Source organism: Vulpes vulpes, chromosome 9 (assembly GCF_048418805.1).
Source record: "Vulpes vulpes isolate BD-2025 chromosome 9, VulVul3, whole genome shotgun sequence".
NCBI classification, from domain to species: Eukaryota; Metazoa; Chordata; class Mammalia; order Carnivora; family Canidae; genus Vulpes; species Vulpes vulpes.
The window spans coordinates 94,785,013-94,808,268 of NC_132788.1; the positions used below are offsets into that span (position 1 = coordinate 94,785,013).

The 23,256-nt window shown below is 46.2% G+C and overlaps 1 protein-coding gene across 17 annotated transcripts in view; it reads left to right on the forward strand.

Moving 5' to 3' along the window:
- KIF9 (kinesin family member 9) overlaps nt 1-22,823 on the forward strand; it is a 54,517-nt gene extending 31,694 nt beyond the window's left edge. For 12 of the 17 annotated variants that reach the window (XM_025989061.2, XM_072721029.1, XM_072721031.1 and 9 more), the window contains 9 exons: nt 1,470-1,525; nt 2,268-2,358; nt 2,852-2,985; nt 4,313-4,504; nt 6,332-6,546; nt 10,115-10,291; nt 10,590-10,705; nt 11,108-11,212; nt 18,951-22,823. In XM_025989061.2, the coding sequence (XP_025844846.1) occupies nt 1,470-1,525; nt 2,268-2,358; nt 2,852-2,985; nt 4,313-4,504; nt 6,332-6,546; nt 10,115-10,291; nt 10,590-10,705; nt 11,108-11,212; nt 18,951-19,001 (1,137 nt within the window). In that variant the 3' untranslated portion in view covers nt 19,002-22,823. Of the gene's footprint in view, nt 1-1,469; nt 1,526-2,267; nt 2,359-2,851; nt 2,986-4,312; nt 4,505-6,331; nt 6,547-7,446; nt 7,548-10,114; nt 10,498-10,589; nt 10,706-11,107; nt 11,213-18,950 lie in introns of those variants that run through there. The other 5 variants (XR_011994418.1, XR_011994417.1, XM_072721032.1 and 2 more) reach the window with 3 other exon arrangements.
- Nucleotides 22,824-23,256: the final 433 nt, after the last annotated feature.

The following is a 23,256-nucleotide window of genomic DNA, read 5'->3' on the forward strand; positions in this document are numbered from 1 at the left end:
CCTGGGGACCAACATCCCCTCCCTATCCTGGGCATACTTTCACTTGTGCTGTGCCAGCCTTGGAACCTCACAATGAGTGGGTGCAGTGGGTGTGGGGTGGGTGGTGCTGGGCCCCTGGCCTCAAGCCCTGCAGCCCATTGAGGCCTCAACATCCATGTTTAGGGTTATAAGGATGAGTGTGCCCCCAGAGAGTGGCCAGCAGTCTTGAACAGCCTTGGCCACACAGGGAGTGGTCCATCACTGCAGGTGTAAGTGCCAGGCTGCCCTAGATCATATCCTAGCTCACTTGTCTCCTTGCTGAGCTACTTCAGCGAAATGCTCAACCTCATGTACTTTGGTGCCCACACCTGTATAGTGAGGAGGGAAACCAAACTGAATTTTTTAAAAAAGATTTTATTTGTTCATGAGAGACACAAAGAGGCAGAGACATAGGCAGAGAGAGAAGCAGGCTCCCTGCAAGGTGCCTGATGCAGAACTCAATCCCAGGGCCCTGGGATCATGATTTGAGCCAAAGGCAGATGCTCAACCACTGAGCCACCCAGGTTCAACCAGACTGGAATTAACTGAGCTGTGGCAACTCAGGGACTCAGTGGTGCCAAGGGGAGTAAGGCCATTCAAGGATGATAGTCATGCTGGTTTACAAGGCAGATACCCATGGCCTGTGTTGGAGTAAGCCAAGGAGGAAGACAGGAGCCGTACAGGGAAGGGTGAGGATGCATTCTGTTTTTACAGTGTAGGCCAGCAAACCCCTCATCCGGATTGCAGAACCCCATCTGGGCCTGTCACTATGGCAGCTATAACTGGCAGGCCTGCAACAGCTGAGGGGTGGGCTCTTCTGGCCTTGTAGTAGGGTTAGTCCCAGACTGACCCTCCATCAAGGGTAATGCTTGTGTCTATAGGGCCAGGAGGGAAGCCAATGGCCACAGATGTGAAAGTTCATAACGGAACTTTGTAGAAATAGGAGAGCTGAACACAGTAAATTTTATTAAAATTTTTCCTTAGTGTTTTCAAGAACTAGAGTCATTTTAATTTTATAGAGATTTTCACTTAGAAAAGTTAATTTTTAAAGATTTATTTGAGAGAGAGAGAGTGTGAGCATGCAGGCATGGTGGAGGGAGGGGCAGAGGGAGAAGGAGAGAGAAGCCTCAAGCAGACTCCCCATTGAGCACGGAGCCTGATTCAAGGCTCAATCTCATGACTGAGATCAGATCTGACCCAAAACCAAGAGTCGGCAGCTTAACTGACCATCCAGGCACCCTAGGAAAGGCCATTTTTAGAGCCTTCAGTAAATACTTGGTCTGAAAACTCAATCAGTTGTTTCTCTGTTCTTGAGGAGGTTTCAGATGTTCCATTCTCAAGACAGATGATCAAAGGGTTAGCCATGGAGTCTGGTTTCTTTACTCACATAGACACACCGTCAGTCCTGTGCTGCCTGAGGCCCTACCTCTGCCTTATTCTCTTCTCTCCAGATCATCAACCTCAGACAGATTCAGGAGGTGTTCAACCAGTTCCGGGTGGTTCTGAGGTGAGGGACCCTCTCTGCCCAATCTAACTCCTACAACAGGCTGCCATTTTCATTTCTCATGGTCAGGGTGTGACCTCTCAGCGCACACCTTGTCTCTTGTGGGTGAGAAGCCAGATCAGAGTCCTTGGGGTCTTCCCAGGCCCCTGGGCTCTCAGATCCTCCAGCCCTTCCTCTCCCCTGGGGGAACTGGATAGCCCTCCATTCAAGGACAACTCGGGAAGTGGTCCATGGTAGATGTTTCCTGAGTTCATTGATTAGACAAGAGGTCCTTGTGGAGTGCCAGCCCTGAGCATGGCCAGAGCAGTGCATCCTGACTACTCCCTACTCCCCACCCCAACCTCAGGAGGCATTTGTAGTTTAGCTGGGTACAGACATACCTGTAGACTGAGTGGCTCATGCTGTGTGATATCACAGAAGTGGGTCACATGATGGAACCTAGGTGGGAAAGCATGGTCCTAAGGCTTATAATGAGGCTTATAATCCTCGTTAAAGTTATCTTAGAGCAGAAGTGCCTGGCACCTGAGGGAGGCCACTGCAGATTGTATGGCTCGACAGTGGGTGTGTACACTGAGGAATTGGGGTGTGCAATGGGCTTGTTTTGTCTGGTTTGGTTCATAATGAGGGTGTGGCTCCATCACACGGGGCCACACCCAAATGACTTCTAACTCCCATACTTGGTTCTTGCTCTGGAGGGTTCAGTGTAGCATCAGGTGTGAGGTGTTCTCTCATTCTCTCTCTCAAGCCAACAGGAACAGGAAGTGGAATTGACTTTGCGCAGGAAGTACACCCTTATAGACAAGAATGACTTTGCAGCCATTTCTGCAGTCCAGAAGGTATGTATGGTTGCTTCTTGTTGACAGCATTCATGTCAGATTTTTCCATCCCCAGACCTTTCCAGAAGCAGCAGGTGTTCCACATTAAAGCAGATCCAGGATTGCAACAGATAAAGGTAACATCAGGATGAGTGTGGCCCATGCAAGAGTAAACCGTATATAAATTCAAAATGATCTCCAAAATTGGAGGCATGACCATAAACATGACCATAAACAAGACCAATTCCTGGAGTTAGGTTGGAAACAGGTCTTAAGATCTTCAGGGTATGGCATGAGACAAGACATCAGACCATTGATGGAGTTGATGTGCAAAGTGGGCATTTGGTAGGGTGGTCAGAGATAATGCTGCTGGGGACAGCCTGAGGCCAGCAGCCTGGGCCTGCCATCCTGGTGTACGGGATGAACATGCCCACCTGAGTACATGTATACTTGGGTCCCCCACAGGCTAAAACCCTTAATCTAACCCTTGACCCTGTGGCTGGCCTCTATCCAGGCAGGGCTTATGGATGTTGACGGCCACCTAGTGGGTGAGCCTGATGGACAAGGCTTTGGACTTGGGGTCACCCCTTTCTCTGCCAAACCTGGGAAGAAAGCCAAGTCCAAGAAGATGTTCAAAGAACAGCTAAGGTGAGTGACCTTCCTGTTGCTTTACCTGCTCAGTCCTGGCCCTCCTAGGCTGGTGAAAGAGAGGACACAACCTAGCATCTTAGCTACTGGGTGGTTCCAATTGATCATATTGCTGTCAATACTGGCAACATTTGTGGTGTCCAGGCTGTGCTGGTTACCTCTTAACCACACAGCAACCCCATGAGATAGGAGGTCTCTATTTTACTGACATAGAAACCAAGGTTCAGAGAGGGGAAGTTATTTCCAAGGTCACACCACTGACGAATGGTAGAGTAGAAGAGAGAAACCAGGCTAGCACTCCCCCTCTGGTACTTCATGTGGAAACCACCCCTAACCAGAGTCCTTCTGTGACCCAGCTGCCTGGTACTCATGTCACCTAAAACCCCCAGTTCACCATGCAGGCAAGAATCATTTGTGTGTGCCAGGTGAGAGGAGTGTCAAGGCTCGCTTAATACGACACCCTTCCTGGGAGGTGCTGGTAGCAGTGGACTAGAACACAGGCTCTAAGATGCTCCTTTCATCAAAGGGGTCACCTTGTATGAGGCATGACAGCCTCGCTGTGCTTCTATTTCCACCTCCCTAAATTGGGAATCATAATAGTAGCATCAAAGTTGGGGGGGGGGGGGTATTGGGAAAATAAACGGGTGAATGCCATTCCTCTACCTAGAAAGTATGCAATAGGAATGTGGTGTTGCTGTTATTATCGTTTGTTAAAGGACACAGGCCAAAACTATCCCATGAGGGACAGGAGTCAGGTAGCAGGGGTTGCCAAGGCCCCTGGCCTCCTCCTGATGGTTCAGGCCTGGTCCAATCTGCCTCTCTGAGAAGGAGGAACCTGGGTGCCGTCACATGGAGAGAGAGGACAGCTACTTTCCTGGGAGCTGGTGTGGGCACTCATGGAGCTGGTCAAGGCAGCAGGGCAGACATGTCTTGCTGGGTGGGGACTCTGCCACTCGTTCCCGGGGATGCCTGTGTGATGAAGGCCCCCCTCAGCCTGGATACTCCCGGAGCCTGTGGCCCACCCCACAGGTCTACCCACTTTCAGACCTAGAGACTGCCAGGTTTTCCCAGGTGTCTCCTGCCAGGGACTGCAGAAGGAGAGCTCCTTATTCTGATGCAGGGAAGAAGAATGCTCTTCCCTTCCTTCCCAATCTGCATGGCTTACGGTCATATTCTTTGGCCTTTGGCCTAGGTGTGTGAGCCAGGTCGGACTGAGTGGGGTAGGGCTTCTGATGTACCACGGTTTGGAAATGTCACTATCCTAAGTACCAGAGACACCTCACTGCTCATAACTGAGCCCTGGGGCCTCCCTGCCTTCTCCTCCCAGCACCTCAGCAAGAAAGGAAGGTGCCAGCAGCCCTGTGGGTGGCAAGGATTTGGATTTCTCCACCTCTAAGACCCAGCTGACCCCATCCTCCAAGGAAGGGGATGTCAAAGACATGCTTATGCGGGACCGGGAGACCTCCAGCACTGAGCCGCTTCCCTTAGACTCCCCAAAGGAGGAACTACGCCCACCCAGGTAACCAGCTAATGCTAGTTCACCAGATCATTCAAAACCAGAGTGGGATCCTCAACATGTCAAGAGTGCCTACAGAGAGATGAGAAATAAAATAGGGATAGGGACAGCTCAGGTGGCTCAGCGGTTTTAGCGCCTCCTTCAGCCCAGGGTGTGATCCTGGAGACCTAAGATCAAGTCCCACATCAGGCTCCCTGCATGGAGCCTGCTTCTCCCTCTGCCTGTCTCTGCCTCTCTCTCTCTCTCTTTCTGTGTCTCTCATGGGTAAATAAATAAAATCTTTTAAAAAAATAAAGTAGGGGATAATAGGCAAAGATGAGGAACACAATCCAAAAAGAAGCAACAGGATGGCTTATACACATGTAAAATAGTCCCACCTCAGGAGTCCTCCAAGATATGCAGCTATACATGGAATTGTTTTTAGACCCTTCAAATAGCAATTATTTAAATAATTACATTTACATTTTTAAAAATAACTAACAGATTCAAAAGGCCCTAAATTCTCAAAGTATGATACCCCTTCCTCTAGCTACTCCCTTCCTCTCCCTGATGAGCCAGTAACTGAGTGTTCAGTAATGTATCCTGAGGAAATAATTAGAGATGTGGACAGAGATTTATGCAAACAGATGTTCATTCCATCATTAATTTAAAAAGCCAAGAATGATTTTTTGGAAACACCTTCAGTAGCTAACATTACGGAAAAGGCACTAAGTGAATTATCATCTCCGCCCTTGGGATGTACAAGGATGTACATGAAGAATTTTTTTCTCCAGCAAGTGAACATTTCCAAGCACTCAAGAGAAGTTGAAAGTACTGTACAGCAAACACCTTCCTTTTTTTTTTTTTTTTTAAGAATTTTATTTATTTATTAGTGAGAGACACACACACAGAGAGAGGCAGAGACACAGGCAGAGGGAGAAGCAGGCTCCATGCAGGGAGCCCGATGTGGGACTCGATCCCGGGTCTCCAGGATCGCACCCCGGGCTTCAGGCGGCGCTAAACCGCTGAGCCACCGGGGCTGCCCAGCAAATACCTTCAAATACCTGATTCTACATTTAGCACATTACTATGCTTACTTCATCACACATCCATCTTTCTCTCCATCCCTCTTTTTTAGTTTTTTTTTGATGCATTTCTTTTTTTTTTTTCTTTTTTTTTTTTTTTTTTTAAGATTCATTTATTTTAGAGAGAGCGTGCTCATGAGTGAGTGGGAGGTGGGAGATGGAGAGAAAGAATCCTGAAGCAGACTCCCCACTGAGCAGAGGGCTTGATCCCATGACCCTGAGATCATGACCTGGGCCAAAACCAAGAGCCAGCTGCTCAACAGTCTGAGCCACCCAGGCACCCTTTGATGCATTTCAAAGGAAGTTGCAGACAGGCCACGTTCCCCTGCCCTACACTTCATCTTACATCTCCTTAACCAGAGTTCTGAGCTCCTTATAGCCTCTGTGAAAAACTAAGATGCAAAATTATACCTACTGCATGACCTCAAACATTAAAAAATTTATCAAAGAAATACCTGAAGGAGATTCGCCGAAGTATGGTTGCCAATAGGTAGCGAGTGGGTTTTTTTTTGCTTTTTTTTCTGTTTTTTTACACTTTTCCTTGCTGTCCTCTCTTTCTGCAATGGTCACATGCCCTCTGCATGCCGAGAGAAAGAGAGAGAGAGAGAGAGAAATAGAGACAGACAGACAGAAAGGGGGGAGTGGTTCATGCACAGGGTGGCTCCAGTGCAGGATGGGTGGTGCCTGGGAGTTCTGGCCTTCTGCTCATGGGAGATGGAAGGTCAGTGAAGTGCTGCCCTATTTTCCCCTCCCCCTCTGGCTTTAGGCCCAGTACCCCACCCCCCAAACCTGTGGCTTTCGAGGACTTTAAGAATGAGCGGGGCAGTGAGATCAACCGCATCTTCAAAGAGAACAAATCCATCTTGAATGAGCGGAGGAAGAGGGCCAGCGAGACCACACAACGCATCAATGCCATCAAGCGGGAGATGGACATGACCAAGGAGGCACTAAATTTCCAGAAGTCACTCCGTGAGAAGCAAGGTGAATGCATTGGGAAGGCAGCCTGGGGCTGTGCCAGCTGTCACCTTGCTCTAAAGGGGGCAGTCTTGGGCCTTGGAGTACTGAGATGGAAGAGGCTGGCAGGGCCTGTTGGGGTGTGGTCTTCACACCTGGGTCATCATGTGGCTCTAGTCAGTCCTGGGGAGCCACAGGGTCCTTCCCTGTAAGTCAGCCTTTGGCTGTGGATCCCCCATTATTTTGTTATCTCAGACCTAGCTGCTGGAGGAGGGAAAGAGAATATGGGTACCAGAGGGCCTCGGTAATCATTGTCACTGAGACCGTTCCTTATGCCAAACCCTCAACAACTGCTGGCCTGGCAAAGTCTTGTCTTCTAAGGCAGGTGGTGTGAGGGCCCTCAGGCTCAGAAAGTGGGGACCTCAGTGTGGGGAAGGTACTCATCTGGTTACCCTGATCCTGGTGTCCTTGTCCCAGTAGCAGACAGTGCTCACACCTGCCCTGTGGGCTAAGGACCCTCAAGCTTGAGTATGCAGAGGACTCATCTGGGAGGGCTGGCCAAACACAGATTCCAGGCCTTGACTACTGGCTCTAACTCAGGAGATTGGGAGCAAGGCCCAGAACCTGCATTTTAATGAGTAACTATCCCAACTCTGAGGCCAGAGGTTCAGAGGCCACAATCTTGTTCACATTCCTGGTCCCACTGTCCTTCTCCCGACTGGACACTGGAGGTTACTAGGCTTTCCTCTGCTAAATCACAGCCCTGTTCAGGCAGGCTTTCCAGACAGCGATCCATTGGGGAATCTCTGGATGTCATTTGTTTTATTTCTGCTGGCCAGGTGGATATGTCAGAGATGTGCACTTTATTCATTTACTTCTCATAGGGCAACTCCAAATTCTTGAGACCACTCTCTTCATACCCTACAGACCCACCGTGACTCACTATTCGAACGGCTAAGCCTCCAGGGTCTCGGCATGGAGGAGGGCTGGTGATGGTAGCTCCAAACATGCCCCCACCCAGAACCTCCAGGGTGAAGATCTTACAGGACCAAGGATTTCTTTATCTCTCCTACCCATACCTTCTTTGAATATGCAACTTATTACATATCTGTATGTCTTTTTTTTAAAGATTTATTTATTTATTTATCATAGAGAGAGAGGGAGAGGCAGAGACACAGGAGGAGGGAGAAGCAGGCTCCATGCCGGGAGCCCGACGTGGGACTCGATCCCGGGACTCCAGGATTGCGCCCTGGGCCAAAGGCAGGTGCTAAACCGCTGAGCCACCCAGGGATCCCCTACATATCTGTATGTCTTAAGCAATATATATTTATACTATGCTAACATATTAGTTATGCCAAAATATACCTGAAAATGGGTATTTTAAAGGATGAGATGAAGATTAAATACTGTTTTTAAAATAACTAACATTTGGGACGCCTAGGTGGCTCAGCAGTTGCACGCCTGCCTTCGGTCCAGAGTGTGATCCTGGAGTCCTGGGATCGAGTTCCACATCGGGCTCTCTGCATGGAGCCTGCTTCTCTCTCTGCCTGTGTCTCTGCCTCTGTGTGTGTGTGTCTCTCATGAATAAATAAATAAAATCTTTTTTAAAAAATTAAAAAATAAAAAATAAAAAATAAAATAGTTAACATTTGGGGATGCCCGGCTGGCTCAGTTGGAAAAGCATGATTCTTGATCTCAGGGCTATGAGTTCAAGCCCCATGTTCAGTGTAGAAATTACTCAAATAAAAACGTAAAGTAAAATATATAAAATTTTATCTCTCAGTATAAAAAACATTTAAAAATATTTTGTTTGAGGGAGAGAGCACGCACAGAAAGAAGCACGGAGCAGGGACCTGATGCTGGATTAGATCCCAGGACCCTGGGATTATGACTGGAGCCGAAGGCAGATGTTTAAACTGAGCCACTCAGGTGCCCTAAAACTTTTTTGCTCAGGGCACCCAGGTGGCTCAGTGGTTAAGCATCTGCCTTTGATTCAGGGCGTGATCCCAGGGTCCTGGGATTGAGTCCCGCATCGGGCTCCCTGTGAGGAGCCTGCTTCTCTGTCTGCCTCTGTCTCTGCCTCTCTCTGTGTCTCTCATGAATGGTAGATAGAAATCTTAAAAAAAAAAATTTTTTTTTCTCTTTCCCTTTAAAATCAGTTGTTTTCCAATTGGTTGTTAAAATACCAAATAAAATACTTCTTTCTTGAGGAAATAGATCAAGTAAATTCATTTTTTGGTTCATTTTAATTGATAGCCACTTACCAGCCCAGTAAAGTCAGCAAATTTAGCATGTTAATTAGTGTTTTGTGAAAGAAAAATGAAAAATCATTTTAGGTTAAACTGTTTGAAGTTTTTTCCTTGGCAATAATCAAAGAAACTGCCCCCCCTACACCCCACCAGGTAGGATACAAGGTATTCACAGTCCCTTCCCGTGTCAACAGAATACTGGAAAGACTACCCTGTGAAGGACTTGTGTCTGTCACAGTGATCACAGTGGAGATTGCCCATAGCACACAGACCAGCTCACACAGCACTGAAGGAGAGGGACCTGATAAAGGCCACTCCACCGCCCCCCCCACACACACACACTCCAGATTTCTTGAATTGGGACCAATTCAATATTCCTAATTGCCTCTCCATAAATGGTGTCAGTGACAATGCACCTTAATTTTCCCCCAGTAAATGTCAGTGGAAGGGCACCTGGAGACTGCCTCACACACCTCTGGTTGGGTTGACATGATACCTATGCTTAGCTTTTAAGGTGCTGTGGGCAGTGGCTGGCTGAGTAAATGGCTCCACAGACCATGTTATTTTGTCTTAATCCAGCAACCCTCAACTGACAGATCTTAAAAGCTCATGCAGAGACTGTAAGTGAGATGAGAAATAGCACAACTGACCCCTGTCCTCCTGGAGCCTCTGACATCCTCTTGACATGACACAGATTTACGCACACTGTTCTGAAAAAGGAACTTTGCCCAAGTACCTTGTGGTACTAGCCAGTGGTGGCAGTTTGTGTATATAACTTACAAAAAAGGTAAACATCCGTCTAATTGAGGTGACTGCTGAACTATCTCTGGCTAGTGAGGTTTAAGATCAAAATAAGTGTGAAGGGGGATCCCTGGGTGGCTCAGCAGTTTAGCGCCTGCCTTCGGTCCGGGACATGATCCTGGGGTCCTGGGATTGAGTCCCACATCGGGCTCCCTGCTTGGAGCCTGCTTCTCCCTCTGTGTGTGTCTCTGCCTCTCTCTCTCTCTCTCTCTCTCTCTTTCTCTCTCTCTCTGCCTCTCATGAATAAATAAATAAAATCTTTAAAAAACAAACAAAATAAGTGTGAAGTATGTGCCATCTCTACCCTCTCCCCTGACACCCTCCCTCCCCCCAGTCCTGTTCGTAAGGTCCCTCTGAGCTGAACTCCCTCTTATGGTGAGACGTGTTCTGGTGGCTTGGCCTCCTTGTGCTTTGCCCCGCACCCCTGCCCTTCCTCTATTCCCCCGTCTTCGAGCTTTGCCAGCACTTTGTTCCTCTTTCCAGAATGCCTTCCTCCCCACACCCCCAGTGAGCACCTCATTCTCTGGCCTCCTCTGTTCCTGCAGGCGAGTACGAGAACAAGGGGCTGATGATCATCGATGAGGAAGAATTCCTGCTGATCCTGAAGCTCAAAGACCTCAAGAAGCAGTACCGTACTGAGTATCAAGACCTGCGTGACCTCAAGGCTGAGATCCAGTACTGCCAGCACCTGGTGGATCAGTGTCGTCACCGTCTGCTCATGGGTGTGCCATTCGGGAAAGTTGGCTGGCCCCCTGAGGTCCCGAGAGGCAGAGGGCAAGGCTGCCATCTGGGTTCTAAAAATGGCTTCAGAGCTTCTCTCTGACAGAGGCTGGGTCTGGACTGGGGCTTCAGGGGTGTTTCCAGGACTCTCAGAGCAGAAGAGGGAGACAGGAAAGGGTGAGACCCCAGAGCAGGAAGTGACCAGAGGGTAAGCCTGTGCCAGGCCCACTCAGGCTTTACCTGCTTCCCCCTGGACTCCCCAACAACACTTCACAGTGCTGTCTTCCTGCCTCCCTGCAGAATTTGATATCTGGTACAATGAGTCCTTCTTCATCCCCGAGGATATACAAGTGTCACTGAAACCAGGTAGTAGCATCCGACCGGGCATGGTGCCTATCAGCAGGATCGTGTCTCTGGTGAGTGGCATGAGAGCAGGAGTGGGGACAGCGGATGAACACGGGGTGGTGGGCAGTACCCTCTTGTTCTCTATCTTCTCCACAAACATGGCAGTGTATAGGCTGCTCCCAGCCTCTCCCACGGTTGGCTGAGGCAAATGGACAGGTACAGGTCTCTCCCCTGTTATGGAGGATGGGGACACAGAAAACATCACTTGCTGCTGCCACCTTTTTGGGGTGGCTCATCCTGCCCAGGTGGCAGCTACAGGGTGTCTGGCAAATACAGGGCCGGGGGTTCTGAACTACCCTGCATGGGGTTTGCAAACCCTGAGAGGGGCTGCCCTGATGCCCCCCACAGGCCTTGTCAGGGTAGACCTAACAATGCCAGACTGAAGGGACTGTGCTGAGTTGAGCCTCCCCTAGGGAGAAGATGACCAGGACAAGTTCAGCCAGCTGCAACAGACGGAGCTGCCTGAGGGCCCTGACTCTATCTCCTTCTACAATGCCAAAGTCAAGACAGAACAGAAGGTAGCTTGGGAGGGGGGCGGTGGTGGGCGGGTTTAGGTCTCCAGGAAAGGGGGGCTTCAGGGACCACATTATTAGGACACCCAAGATCACACTTCCTATTTTGGACAAGCCAAGAAGGAACATGTGAGCCAAGGGAAACACAGAGGCACCCAGAGTCAGTGGGTATCTTCTGTAAACTCTAGAGTCCTGGATTCGGTGAAACCCAGCAGGGGTCCCACAGGCCATGGCCAGGCCTGGAGACGGTTATTGGGAGCTAAGCTGGCCCATGTGTGGTTCACAGCCCAGGGTGGGGTCTGGGAATCTTCTGAGACCACTGCCTGTTGGGGACAACCTCTCCAATGGGGGTCACCATGACCAAGAGGCAGGGGACAGAGGACCACTTGTACCACTTGCAGTTGAGGCAAAGCTAGACAGGGTGTTGGCCATGGGCTGGGCCTGTACTCTCCTCCCTGAGTGGGTTGGGCTGGAGCAGAGGGGCTCACTCTGCTGAGGCTCAATCTGGAGCCAAGACACACAGGGCCTGTGGTGAGAACCTCTCTGTACCCATAGGCTATTCTTCTTCTTCTTCTTTTTTTTTTTTTTTAAGATTTTATTTATTTATTTATGACAGAGAAAGAGAGAAAGAGAGAGGCAGAGACACAGGCAGAGGGAGAAGCCGGCTCCATGCAGGGAGCCCAACGTGGGACTCGATCCCAGGCTTCCAGGATCACACCCCAGGCTGAAAGCGCTAAACTGCTGGGCCACAGGGGCTGCCCTTTCTTTCTTTCTTTCTTTCTTTTCTTTCTTTCTTTTTCTTTCTTTTCTTTCTTTCCTTTTTTTTAAAAGATTTTATGTATTAGAGAGAGAGAGAGAGAGCATGAGCAAGCACAAGTGGGGATGGGGGCGGGGTGGGAGGGAGAAGGAGAAGCAGACTCCCCACTGAGCAGGGAGCCCAGTGGGACTCAGTCCCAGGACCCTGAGATCATGACCTGAGCTGAAGGCAGACGCTTAACTGAGCCACCCAGGCATACTCCACAGGCTGTTCTTATACAGCAGGTAGCAGGTGCACATGGGGAGACTGCCCAAGAGAGCACATCATTTAAAAATATAAATACAAAATATAAATATAAATTACAAATACCCAGGCCCCAACCTCCCTGATGGGGAACCCATTGCGTATTGGCTGTATCTTGCTTTTCCCACTAAACGGTGTATCCTGAAGGTCATTCCATGTCAACCCATAGTTGCTGCTATTTTCTTTTTTGTTATAGCTGTATATCAGCACTCCATTGTGAGGTGTATCAAAATGTGCTTAACCCATCTCATAATGAGAAACATTTGGTCGGTTCCATTTGTTTACAGTACAAATATTGTGATAATTAACCTTGTACAAATGTGAATTCACACATGAATGAATATATGTGAAAGTTAAGTTTTGTAGAAGTGAATTCTTGGTCACCAGGACTAATGGATAGTGTATTTTTAATGGATGGTACTAAATTGCCTGCATAGAGCTGAACCCATCTATACCCCCACAGCCTCACCACAAGATGTATTACCTGCTTTTTTTTTTTTTTTTTTTTTTTTCCCAATCTGAAAGGTGAAAAATGGTCTCTCAGGGGAGCTTTAATTTGCATTTCTCTTAGGATTGAAGTTGAGCTTCTCATATGTTTAAGTGCCATTTTAACTTCTTTTCCTGTAAATTGCCTATTTTTCTATTATTTTTTGGTCTTTATTATTAATTTATAGGAAGTCTTGATATACTGGGGAGACTGGCTCTTTATGATATGAGTTGCAGGTATTTTTCCCTGTTTGTCATTTGTTTTTTGTATTCACTTCTGGTTTTTGTAGTTATTCTGTTGATTTTTTAAAAAAGATTATATTTGAGAGAGAGAGAGAGAGCATGCATGAATGAGTGGAGAGGGAGAAGGAGAAGCAGGCTCCCTGCTGAGCAGGGATTTCCAACTGGGACCTAGATCCCAGGACTCTGGGATCACGACCTAGTAGAAGGCAGATGCTTAACTGACTTGAGCCACCCTGGTGCCCCATTTTGATTTTTGTGAAATCAAGTGTAATAGTCTTTTCTCTCTTGGCTTATGGATTGTGTGTCATAATTAGAAAGACCTTCCCCTGACTGAATTCATTCTTCCTTACATGTATAGTTAAGCTGACATCTTTAATGACTTGTTAGATTGCAGATTCAGGTCTAGCAGGTCTAGGGAGCCTGAGATTCTTCATTTCCTATGTATGTGTGTATTTATGTATTTATTTGAGAGAAGGTGTGTGCGTGCATGCCGCACTTGCATGAGAGTGGAAGGAGAGGGACAGAAGGAAACGGAGAGAGGGAATCTTAGGTAGCTCCACACTCACCAGGGAGCCTGACTCAGGGCAAGCCCTGAGGACCCCAAGATCATGACCTGAGTTGAAATCAAGATTCGGATTTTACTTACTGAGCCACTCACACCCTAAGATTCTGCATTTTTAATTAGGCTTAAATGATGCTCATGGTGCTCATCCAGGACCACACTTTGAGTAGCAGGCCACAGAGTTCTTTTCCCTTCAGGCTTTTTTCCTTCCAGACATTGACTTAGCTTCCCCCTGAGGTCTGCTCCTTCCCCTATTTGTTCTACTCACCTCACTTCTCAATTTTTTGCCCCAGTCTTGGCCCTGGCATGTTCCTATTTTCCAAGACTTCCCAGCCCCAATGCCTATTATCATTTGACTACTTTGTGTCTCTCCAGAGGGAAAGCCTAGTTAACTCTTCTTGGATTAAGAAGACTCTTGTGCATTCCTGGTCCAATATGTGGTGGCACAAAGCAAGAGCACCTGCCCACCCCAGCTACCTGGCCCTTCAGCAGGAGAGAGGATGGCTTTACCAGGCAGCCATTAGCCTTATGCTGCAAGCATCAAGCTTTATTAAACCTAGTGGCTGGAGGGAGACCCAGATCAGTGGATAAGGCCCTGCCAGTCTCTCTGGAAAGGTTTGCTGGACCCCAATCACTTTGGCTGGAGAAGGCAACCCTGGCCAAGCTGCTCCCATGGACCCTACTGGCTGACTCCGAAGAGCTTGCTCAGAGTTGTACGTGAAAATCCCTCTGTGGGAAGACAGAGCTCTTCCAGAGCATTTGGGAAAGAATGGAGTAGGGGCAAGTAGGCCTAGATAGCCCAGCCTCAGAAATCATTTGACTGTGACTGCCATGTAGGGCTTCCTTCTCTGCCTACAAAGAGGCCTGTGCCTGCTGGGCTCAGTGGAGGAAGCACATGGTATAAAGTAGTGGTCCAACTTTATTCTTTTGCAGATAGATATCCTGTTTTCCCAGTACTAATTATTGAAAAAAAAAAAGATACTTCATTGAATTTTCTTGTTACCCTTATTGAAATTCAATTAGCCATAAATGTGAGGGTTTAATTTTTGGACTCTCAATTCTATTCCATTGATTTTTATGTCTGTCTTTATTCTAGTACTATAATGTCTTGGTTACTGTAGATTTGTAGTTAGTTTTGAAATTACAAAGTACAAATTCCTCATCTTTATTCTTCTTTTTCAAGATTGTTTTGACTATTCTAGGCTCCTTGTTATATCCATGCAAAAAAGCCACCTGGGACAGGGAATGTGTTGAATATAGAGATTGCTTTGGGGAACATTGCCATCTTAACAATATTAAGTTTTCGGGACACCTGGGTGGCTCAGTGGTTGAGCGTCTGCCTTCGATTCAGGGTGTGATCCTGGAGTCCTGGGATCAAGTCCCACATTGGGCTCCCTGCGAAGAGCCTGCTTCTCTTTCTGCCTGTGTCTTTGCCTCTCTGTGTGTGTCTCTCCTGAATAAATAAATAAAATCTTTTTTAAAAGCCCCACAATTGGGATCCCTGGATGACTCAGCGGTTTAAGCACCTGCCTTCAGCCTAGGGTGTGATCCTGGAGTCCTGGGATTGAGTCCCACATCGGGCTCCCTGCATGGAGTCTGCTTCTCCCTCTGCCTGTGTCTCTGCCTCTCTCTCTCTCTCTCTCTCTCTCTCTCTGTCTCTCATGAATAAATGAATAAAATCTTTTTTTTTTTTTAATTTTTATTTATGATAGTCACACAGAGAGAGAGAGAAAGAGAGACAGATACACAGGCAGAGGGAGAAGCAGGCTCCATGCACCGGGAGCCCGATGTGGGATTCAATCCCAGGTCTCCAGGATCGCGCCCTGGGCCAAAGGCAGGCGCCAAACCGCTGCGCCACCCAGGGATCTCTGAATAAAATTAAAAAAAAAAAAAAAAAAAACCCACAATATTAAGTTTTCAAATCTATGAACATAGGCTGTCTTTCTATTTATTTAGATTAGTATTCTAAATAATATTCTATTATTCTATTCATTTCTTTCAGTGGAATTTTGTACTTTTCAGAGTATAAGTTTTGTATTTTTTTTTTAAGATTTTATTTATTCATGAGAGAGGCAGAGACAGAAGCAGGCCCCCCTCAGGGATCCTGCTGTGGGACTCAATCCCAGAACCCCAGGATCACAACCTAAGCCAAAGGCAGATTTTCAACCACTGAGCCATCTAAGTGCCCCTCTCTCTTCCTCTTTTTATAAGGACACTAAACCATCATGAGGACCTCTACCCTTATGATTTCACCTAAATTTAATTACCTACCCAAATTTCCCATTCCTTAATACCATTACAGTGGGGATTAAGGCTTCAACAACTGTATTTTGAGAGAATATAAACATGCAGTCTATAACAGAAGGCATAAGATGTTGCTTTCTTCCATTATTGATGAAGTTAATTTTGATCAGTTGGTTAAAGTCACCATGTATGTTGAATAAGAGGATCAAAAATAGGTCTTTGGTATTGGAGAAAGAACTTACAAAATTTTATTCATTATTATATATTGTTGTAAACTTGTTTTGACTGGCATAAATTATTTCAAGATCATAGAAAAGGTGAACTAAAGTGATTTGCGTGGTTGCCATCATGAATTTCTCTCTTGATATTCCAGACAAAGCTTGTATTTTCTTTAATTACTTCCAAAGTCTCAGATAAACATTTAAATTCTAAATCATTCAACAGAGGAATCTTGCATTTCTATAGGTCAATGTTATATTCTCCCACTCCCCTGGAATCTCTAGGAGAACTCTTTGCATTAGATATTTCATGTTTATGACATGCCCATGCACACGCTTTATATGTAGGTGTCACACTTGAGCCATTCCATCTTACATTTATTTAAACTTTTCACATATATACCTAAAATACATAGGATTGGATTTTTTAAGGTCAAAATGTTTTCCATTTTGCTGAATTTCTGTCACAGTGGCTTTTATCCATTGTGTGTGTGTTTAAATAATAAGCTCATATTTGATTGAACTGAGGCTGTAGGAGTCCTGAGTGCATAAGTACATTCTCTCCTCCTGACAGTGTTTGCCCTTGCTTTTGCAGTTAGCCATGGGGCATTGCCAACACAGGACCATTTTATCCTCCTTCAAAAATTCCAACTTGAGGGCAGCCCAGGTGACTCAGTGGTTTAGCACCGCCTTTAGTCCAGGGTGTGATCCTGAAGACCCAGGATCGAGTCCCAAGTCGGGTTCCCTGCATGGAGCCTGCTTCTCCCTCTGCCGTGTCTCTGCCTATCTCTCTCTCTCTTTCTCTCTCTCTCTCTCTCATGAATAAATAAATAAAATCTTAAAAAAAAATTCCAACTTGACGGGTGCCTAGCTAGAAGCTGGATCAGTCGGTATAGTATGCAACTCTTGATCTTGGGGTCATGAGTTTGAGCCCCATGTGTGGTGTACAATTTACTTTAAAAAAATGACAACTTGAGAAGTGATTAATATCCAGAATATATAGAGAACTTTTAAAACTCAAAAATGGGCAAAGAATAGACATTTTTCAAAAGAAAATATATAGATGGACGGTATGCACATGAAAAGATGCTCACCATCACGAATCATTAGGGAAAGGCAAATCAAAACTACAAGATACCACTTCATACCATTAGGATGGCAACTATCCAAAAACCAGAGAATAAAAAGTGTTGGAGAGGACGTGGAGACATTGGAGCCCTTGTGTGTGTGCTATGGGTGGGAATGTAAAATGGTACAGCCATTAAGTGAAACACACCAGTCACCAAAAGGCAAACACTATAGGATCCACTTACATGAGATGAGGTACTTGGAGTAGCCAAAATCAGAGACCTGAAGGAGAATAGTGGTTGCCAAGGCTGGGGGAAGGAGGGAGTAGGGAGTTAGTGCTTAATGGGTACAGAGTTTCAGTGTTGCAAAATGAAAAGAGGGGGATGGATGGTGGTGATGGTTGCACATTAGGAATGTATCTAATAGGGATCCCTAGGTGGCTCAGTGGTTGAGCGTCTGTGTGATCCTGGAGTCCCGGGATCAAGTCCTACATTGAGCTCCCTGCAGGGAGCCTGCTTCTCCTTCTGCCTGTCTCTGTCTCTCATGAATAAAAAAAATTCTTAAAAAAAAAAAAAAAAAGGAATGTATCTAATACCACTGGGCTGTACACTTAAAACATTTAAGATGGTAAGGGTTGTGGTTTTTTTGTTTTGTTTTGTTTTGTTTTAAGATTTTGTTTATTTGAGAGGGAGACCAAGTGAGCAAGAGTATAAGAGCAGGGGGAGGGAAAAGCCGACTCCTGCTAAGCAGGGAGCCTGACCCAACTGAGCCACCTAGGGGCTCCCTAAGATGGTAAGTTGTTTGTTTGTTTGTTTGTTTTTTGTAAGTTTTATGTAATATCTATTTTACCAGAATAAAAACACTGGAGGGAGAAAAAGAATTCCAGTTTTATTTTTTATTTTTTTAAAGATTTGTATTTATTTATTCATGAGAGATACAGCAAGAGAGAGAGGCAGAGACATAGGCTGAGGGAGAAGCAGGCTCCCTGCAAGGAGCCTGATGTGGGACTTGATCCTGAGCCTGATGTGGGACTTGATCCTGGATCCCGGGATCACATCCTGGGCCAAAGGCAGATGCTCAACCACTGAGCTACCCAGGCATCCCAAGAGTTCCAGTTTAATATGGAAGCTTCAGTTTCAGTTCCCTATGGTGTGGGGGGGTCTGAATTCATACCCACATTTCAGATTGGATTTCGTATTCACTTGCCTACTGCCCAGTGTTTCTAGTCCAACCTGCTTTCTGAGAGCCAAGCAGTGCCTTAGAAGGGAAGAATTTCTGAACCCTGAGTTGGTTTGTGGAGGGAGGTCCCTTCAGGGTACATGTGTGCCCACCCCTCTGAAGATAGAAACCTCTACTTTTTGTATCTAATTCTTGCCAAAAACTTTCAATTGGGCCCTTGAAACATACATGCTTCCTTTTAAACATGCCTTCAACACCATTTTTGGGGGCCTCTGGGTGGCTCAGTCAGTTAGTTAAGCATCTACCTTTGGGCAGATCCCAGGGTCCTGGGATCAAGCCCCACATTGGGCTCTCTGCTCAGCAGGGAGTCTACTTCTCCCTCTCCCTCTGCCCTTCCCCTCACCTCATTCTCTCTCTAATAAATAAAATCTTAAAAAAAAACAAAAACAGACATACTTGCCACACCATTTTAAAACAGTTTTACACACTTTCTTTAGGACAAAAAAATGAAAGGGGATGGAACATTATTTCTCACAGAATTGGGGCTGGTCAGAGGGCATTCTTATCCTCAAACTGTGATGTTTGCAGGAAGAATTAATGGGGTGGATATACGTGGCAAGACTTCTGAGTCTTAAGTCCATACCTCCTAATCAATTCCTGTTTTCTCTCCTTTTCTGTGTCCAGCACAATTACTTGAAAACCATGATGGGCTTCCAGCAGGCACACAGAAAATAAGGCTTCATCATCAGTGCCTTGAAGGACAAGACCCCCAGTAACTCCCACCTGCTTAGTGGAGCTGCTACACCACCTGCCCAGAGTTCCAGGCCCTCTGCTCCAAGGCTGGGGCCCACTCCGGGGAACTCACAGTGACCTGCCTCCCTCCCAACAGGAACATCCTTCACAGGATACCCTTGCTCACCTTCACAGAACACTTTGGGTTTCAACCCATTGTCTTATATGCAGAGACAGGATAAAATAACTTCCTAGTCTGGACTTTTGATGCTCACTCAAGAACTTGCTTTTTATTTCCTGTTCAGAAGGATGTCTTCCCTTTGTTCAGGTAGGGTCAGAATGGAGTCTCCCACAAGAAAGTGAGAAAGCAGCTCAGCCACACTCCTGGAACAGCTTTGTCCCACTGGTCGGCCCCTTCCCTTCCCCAGATGGACATCCTGGGGGTGAACTGGGTCTGAGGAGCCCTGGTTCTCGCAGCTCCTTCAGACTTTAGGTTCTGTTAGGGCATCCTGTGCTCCTAAGCCAGTTCACTGGAGGCCCTCCTTCCTCAGCAACCAGAAGAGGAATGAGTCTAGGTGGAAATGGCTGAAAGGCAGATTTTTATTTCGAAATAAGAGGCTTAAAATGAGAGCAGTCCTGCCATGAAGTTAGCAGAAGAGCCCCATAATGGGAGGCTCCCTGGCAAGGAGGCTGCAGAACATGCACTGGATAGAAGGTTGGACTGGATGACTTCAGTGATTCTGACCTTCAGCCCATCAGTGAGCAAATGGATGGGGGTTTGTGGAAAAGAGAAAGTAGAAAGGCATCCGTGGGGTCCCTGTCTTCTTCCTTTTCAGCTGCTTTCTCTTTCACTGACTGACAATGATTCTAAAACAGCTTTTAGAGACTCCGACCTTGCCAAGGCTTTGCAGAGCAGATTTGAAGTGCCCCCAACTTCACCCCCCTGGCTGCCACACACAGGGACTGTCACTGATCAGCACTAACGATGTGCACATAGCCCTGTTGGTCAGTCCTGGTGTTTCCTGTGATTGTGGCCAAATAGACAAGCCTGCCTAAGCTCTGTCTACCCTCCCAGTTAGTGGAGACCTTAGGCAGAGAGTTCTGATTCCTTCCTTTCTTGGCTGCTCCTGCTCTTACCAAGACTTGTTTGGGGTTCCTAGGTCTTTGGGACACCTCAGGAAATAGGGCATAGCAAACAGGTTATCATCATGTTGGAGCCACAGGAGAAACTGTTTGTGGCATTACCAATCCCCCTTTCCTTCATTCCCTGCCACAGGCTGGAATGGCATGGCCCTGCAGGACATTGCTCTACAGGATTCCTGGACAGCCAGTCGTGGGGCCTGCTGGCCAGGGCAAGCTGGGCCTCTGTCATGGCAGTTGGGCACATTTGTCTTTAGCTAATTCATTACCACAGAGGCCTCTCTGGCACAATGTGAAACAAGTAATCATCAACGTGGGCAGGGCCACAGGAATAAGCCAGGATGGTGCTTGGTAGATCACTCCACACAAACTCCTTGCAGGAGCAGATGCTTCCAATATGATAGGGAGCTAGGGGGCATCATGTCCACTCAAATGGGCCTGTTGTTCTAGAAAATAGTTTCTGCCGACCTAATTTAACCACAAAATCACCCGAGGGGACTTCCAATTCCATCATATAACAGATAAGATAACCTGAGAACACTCCTACTACAAACAAATTCTGGCTCAAGTAGAAATTCTTTTAAACGCAAAGCTAAATTTGAAGGAAAGAAAGGGAACTGCTAGGAGCTGGAGAACTGAAAACTCAGAGTGGTCAGCATGTGAACTGGATGTGGCCGCTGGTGATAGAAATGTGTGAGTGGATTGTTGCCCATGATGTAATGTCCACAAAAGCATGAGAAGTAAGACTTTGGCCCATGCCCCATAGGAAGTTGGAAGTGAGACCCTCTGCATAAAGCTGGCACCTTGAAGGCTTCATCTCTGATGAAGAGGTAAACTAGAAAAAATTTTCCCACTTTGGGGGAAGATGTTCCCAGAGATGAGGGGGAACAGGTCCTATGAGAATTTGCAACCATGTATAGGTTTAGATTCAGATTTACACAGTGTGGTCCAGGAACCACTAGGCTGAGAGATTAGCATAAAAATTAGCCCAAGGCTGAAACACCTAGTAGAATCAAATTTAAAAAATCTACACCTGCCCTTTACCAAGCCACACAGCATTCCCTAGTAAACTCGAGTTCCAAAGACTAAACACACACACATGTGCATGCACATGTGTGCCCATGCACGTGCAGAAACAACCTGTCATAGCGGAGGCAAAATGAGAGTGTGATCAGATAACAAATTATTGAATAAAGATTATACAACATATATGTATGTTTTAAATAAAGACAAAAGTAGGAATCAATATGATAAAGTCTCTCCAAATAGGTCACAGATTTTTTTTTTAAAAAAGCATAACTTTAAAATAAAATAAAAAATAAAAAGCAGAACTTTTAGAAGTGAAAAAATGTTTTAAAAGTTAAAATGGCAGACTAGAAACAGCAAAAGAGAGAATCAGTGACCTGGATGTTGGATCTGAAGAATTTGCTTGGAATGAAACATAGAGGGATGGCAAGATTAAAACTGAAAGTGTGGCTAAGAGATGTGGTAGAATGAGAAGCTCCAGTATACATGCAATCACAGATCCAGAGGGGATCCCAGGATGATTACTGTCTTGGTGAGCACATCCAGTCTCCTGGCTTTAGGCATCATTCATATACTAATTCTCAATCTTATACATCTAGCCTAGACTGCTCTCTGGAACTTCCAAACCTCTACAGCCAACAGCTAATTTGGCATCTCCATTTGAATATTAAGACATCTACAAATCAGCATGTTTAAAGCTAAATGCCTAATTGTCCCCCAAATATGCCCCACTCACAACCTCCCTTATCTCAGCTCAATTGCTCAGGCTAAATCCTTAGTTTTATACTAAACTCTTTTCCTCTCATAGTCCCCATCAAATCTGTCAAGAAATTCAATAGACTTTATCTTCCTACTGCATTAAAAATCTGACCACTCCTCTCTACTTCTATTGCCCTGACTCTGATCTAAGCCACCGTCCTGTCTTGCCTGGATACTGCGGCAACTTCCTTTGTCCTCTCCCTCCTCTGCTCTTCTATAGTCCATTTCCAAAACAGCTGCCTGGTCGATCCTTTTGAAAGTCGACCACATCACTCGTCTTTTCAAACCTGAAACGGTTCCTGTTTCTCTCGAGTGAATCCCACCCAATTCCTTAAAAACAGCTGGAAGGTCCTACATGATCTTGCCTCCTGTGACTTTACTCTTTTCTCTCTTCTGCCCCCTTGCTCACTCTGCTCCAGCCATGTGGGCCTCCTCACTGTTCCTGAGACATATTGGCTGCTTCTACCTGAAATCTCCCAGACGTCCACATGGCTCACTCTGACTTCCTTCAAGTCTGCTTAAATGTCACCTTCTGGAGCAGATACTGTCATGCCTCGATCATAGACCTTGCACTTGCCATTCCTGCTAGTGGGTTCCTACCAAAAGCATCTGCCACTTTTTACATAAAGGCTTTCTCAACTGTAGGTGCTTATTTGCTGCAAAGGGGGCCCAAACGCCAGGGAGTTAACACACTGAGGAGCAACCCTCAATGTATGAGTTGGTGGTTGAGTACCCTAACCTCCTTTCCCTTGGATGGGACATCTCTGAGGCATGTTGTCCACTATATCCTGGGGCTTCCCCGAAAGAATACAAATGCACACAAAGATAAATGGAACCAATATAAAAAAAAGATGGTTGGTGTAATTAGTGAAATTATCAGTAAAATAATATCACAAAATATCTAAAGTGGTTAATGGTATAATTTTTAATCATATAATAACAATATAATGATAAGATTGGACCAATATAGCATCCAAGGTTTCTTTCTAAAGTTCAGAGATTCAAGATAAGACAAAGAACTGGGTAGTCCTGATATTTAATCTGGAGGGTTCAGACACCTCTGTTACTATTTCCTCTGGCATCCTATGGAGATTCCAATCCACTTATGGGCCACCCCCCTCCCCACCCCCCCACTGCTGTCAGCTAGGGCTGAAGAGTCTCCTCTGGACTTGACTCTTGATAGTGGGCTACATTTTCCTTAGGCAATACGATGTAGTGGTAGAGCACAGGCTTTGGGCCAAGACACAGGAGTTTATTTTAAGATTTTATTTATTTTTATTTTTTTAGATTTTATTTATGAGAGAGAGAGAGAGGCAGAGACACAGGCAGAAGG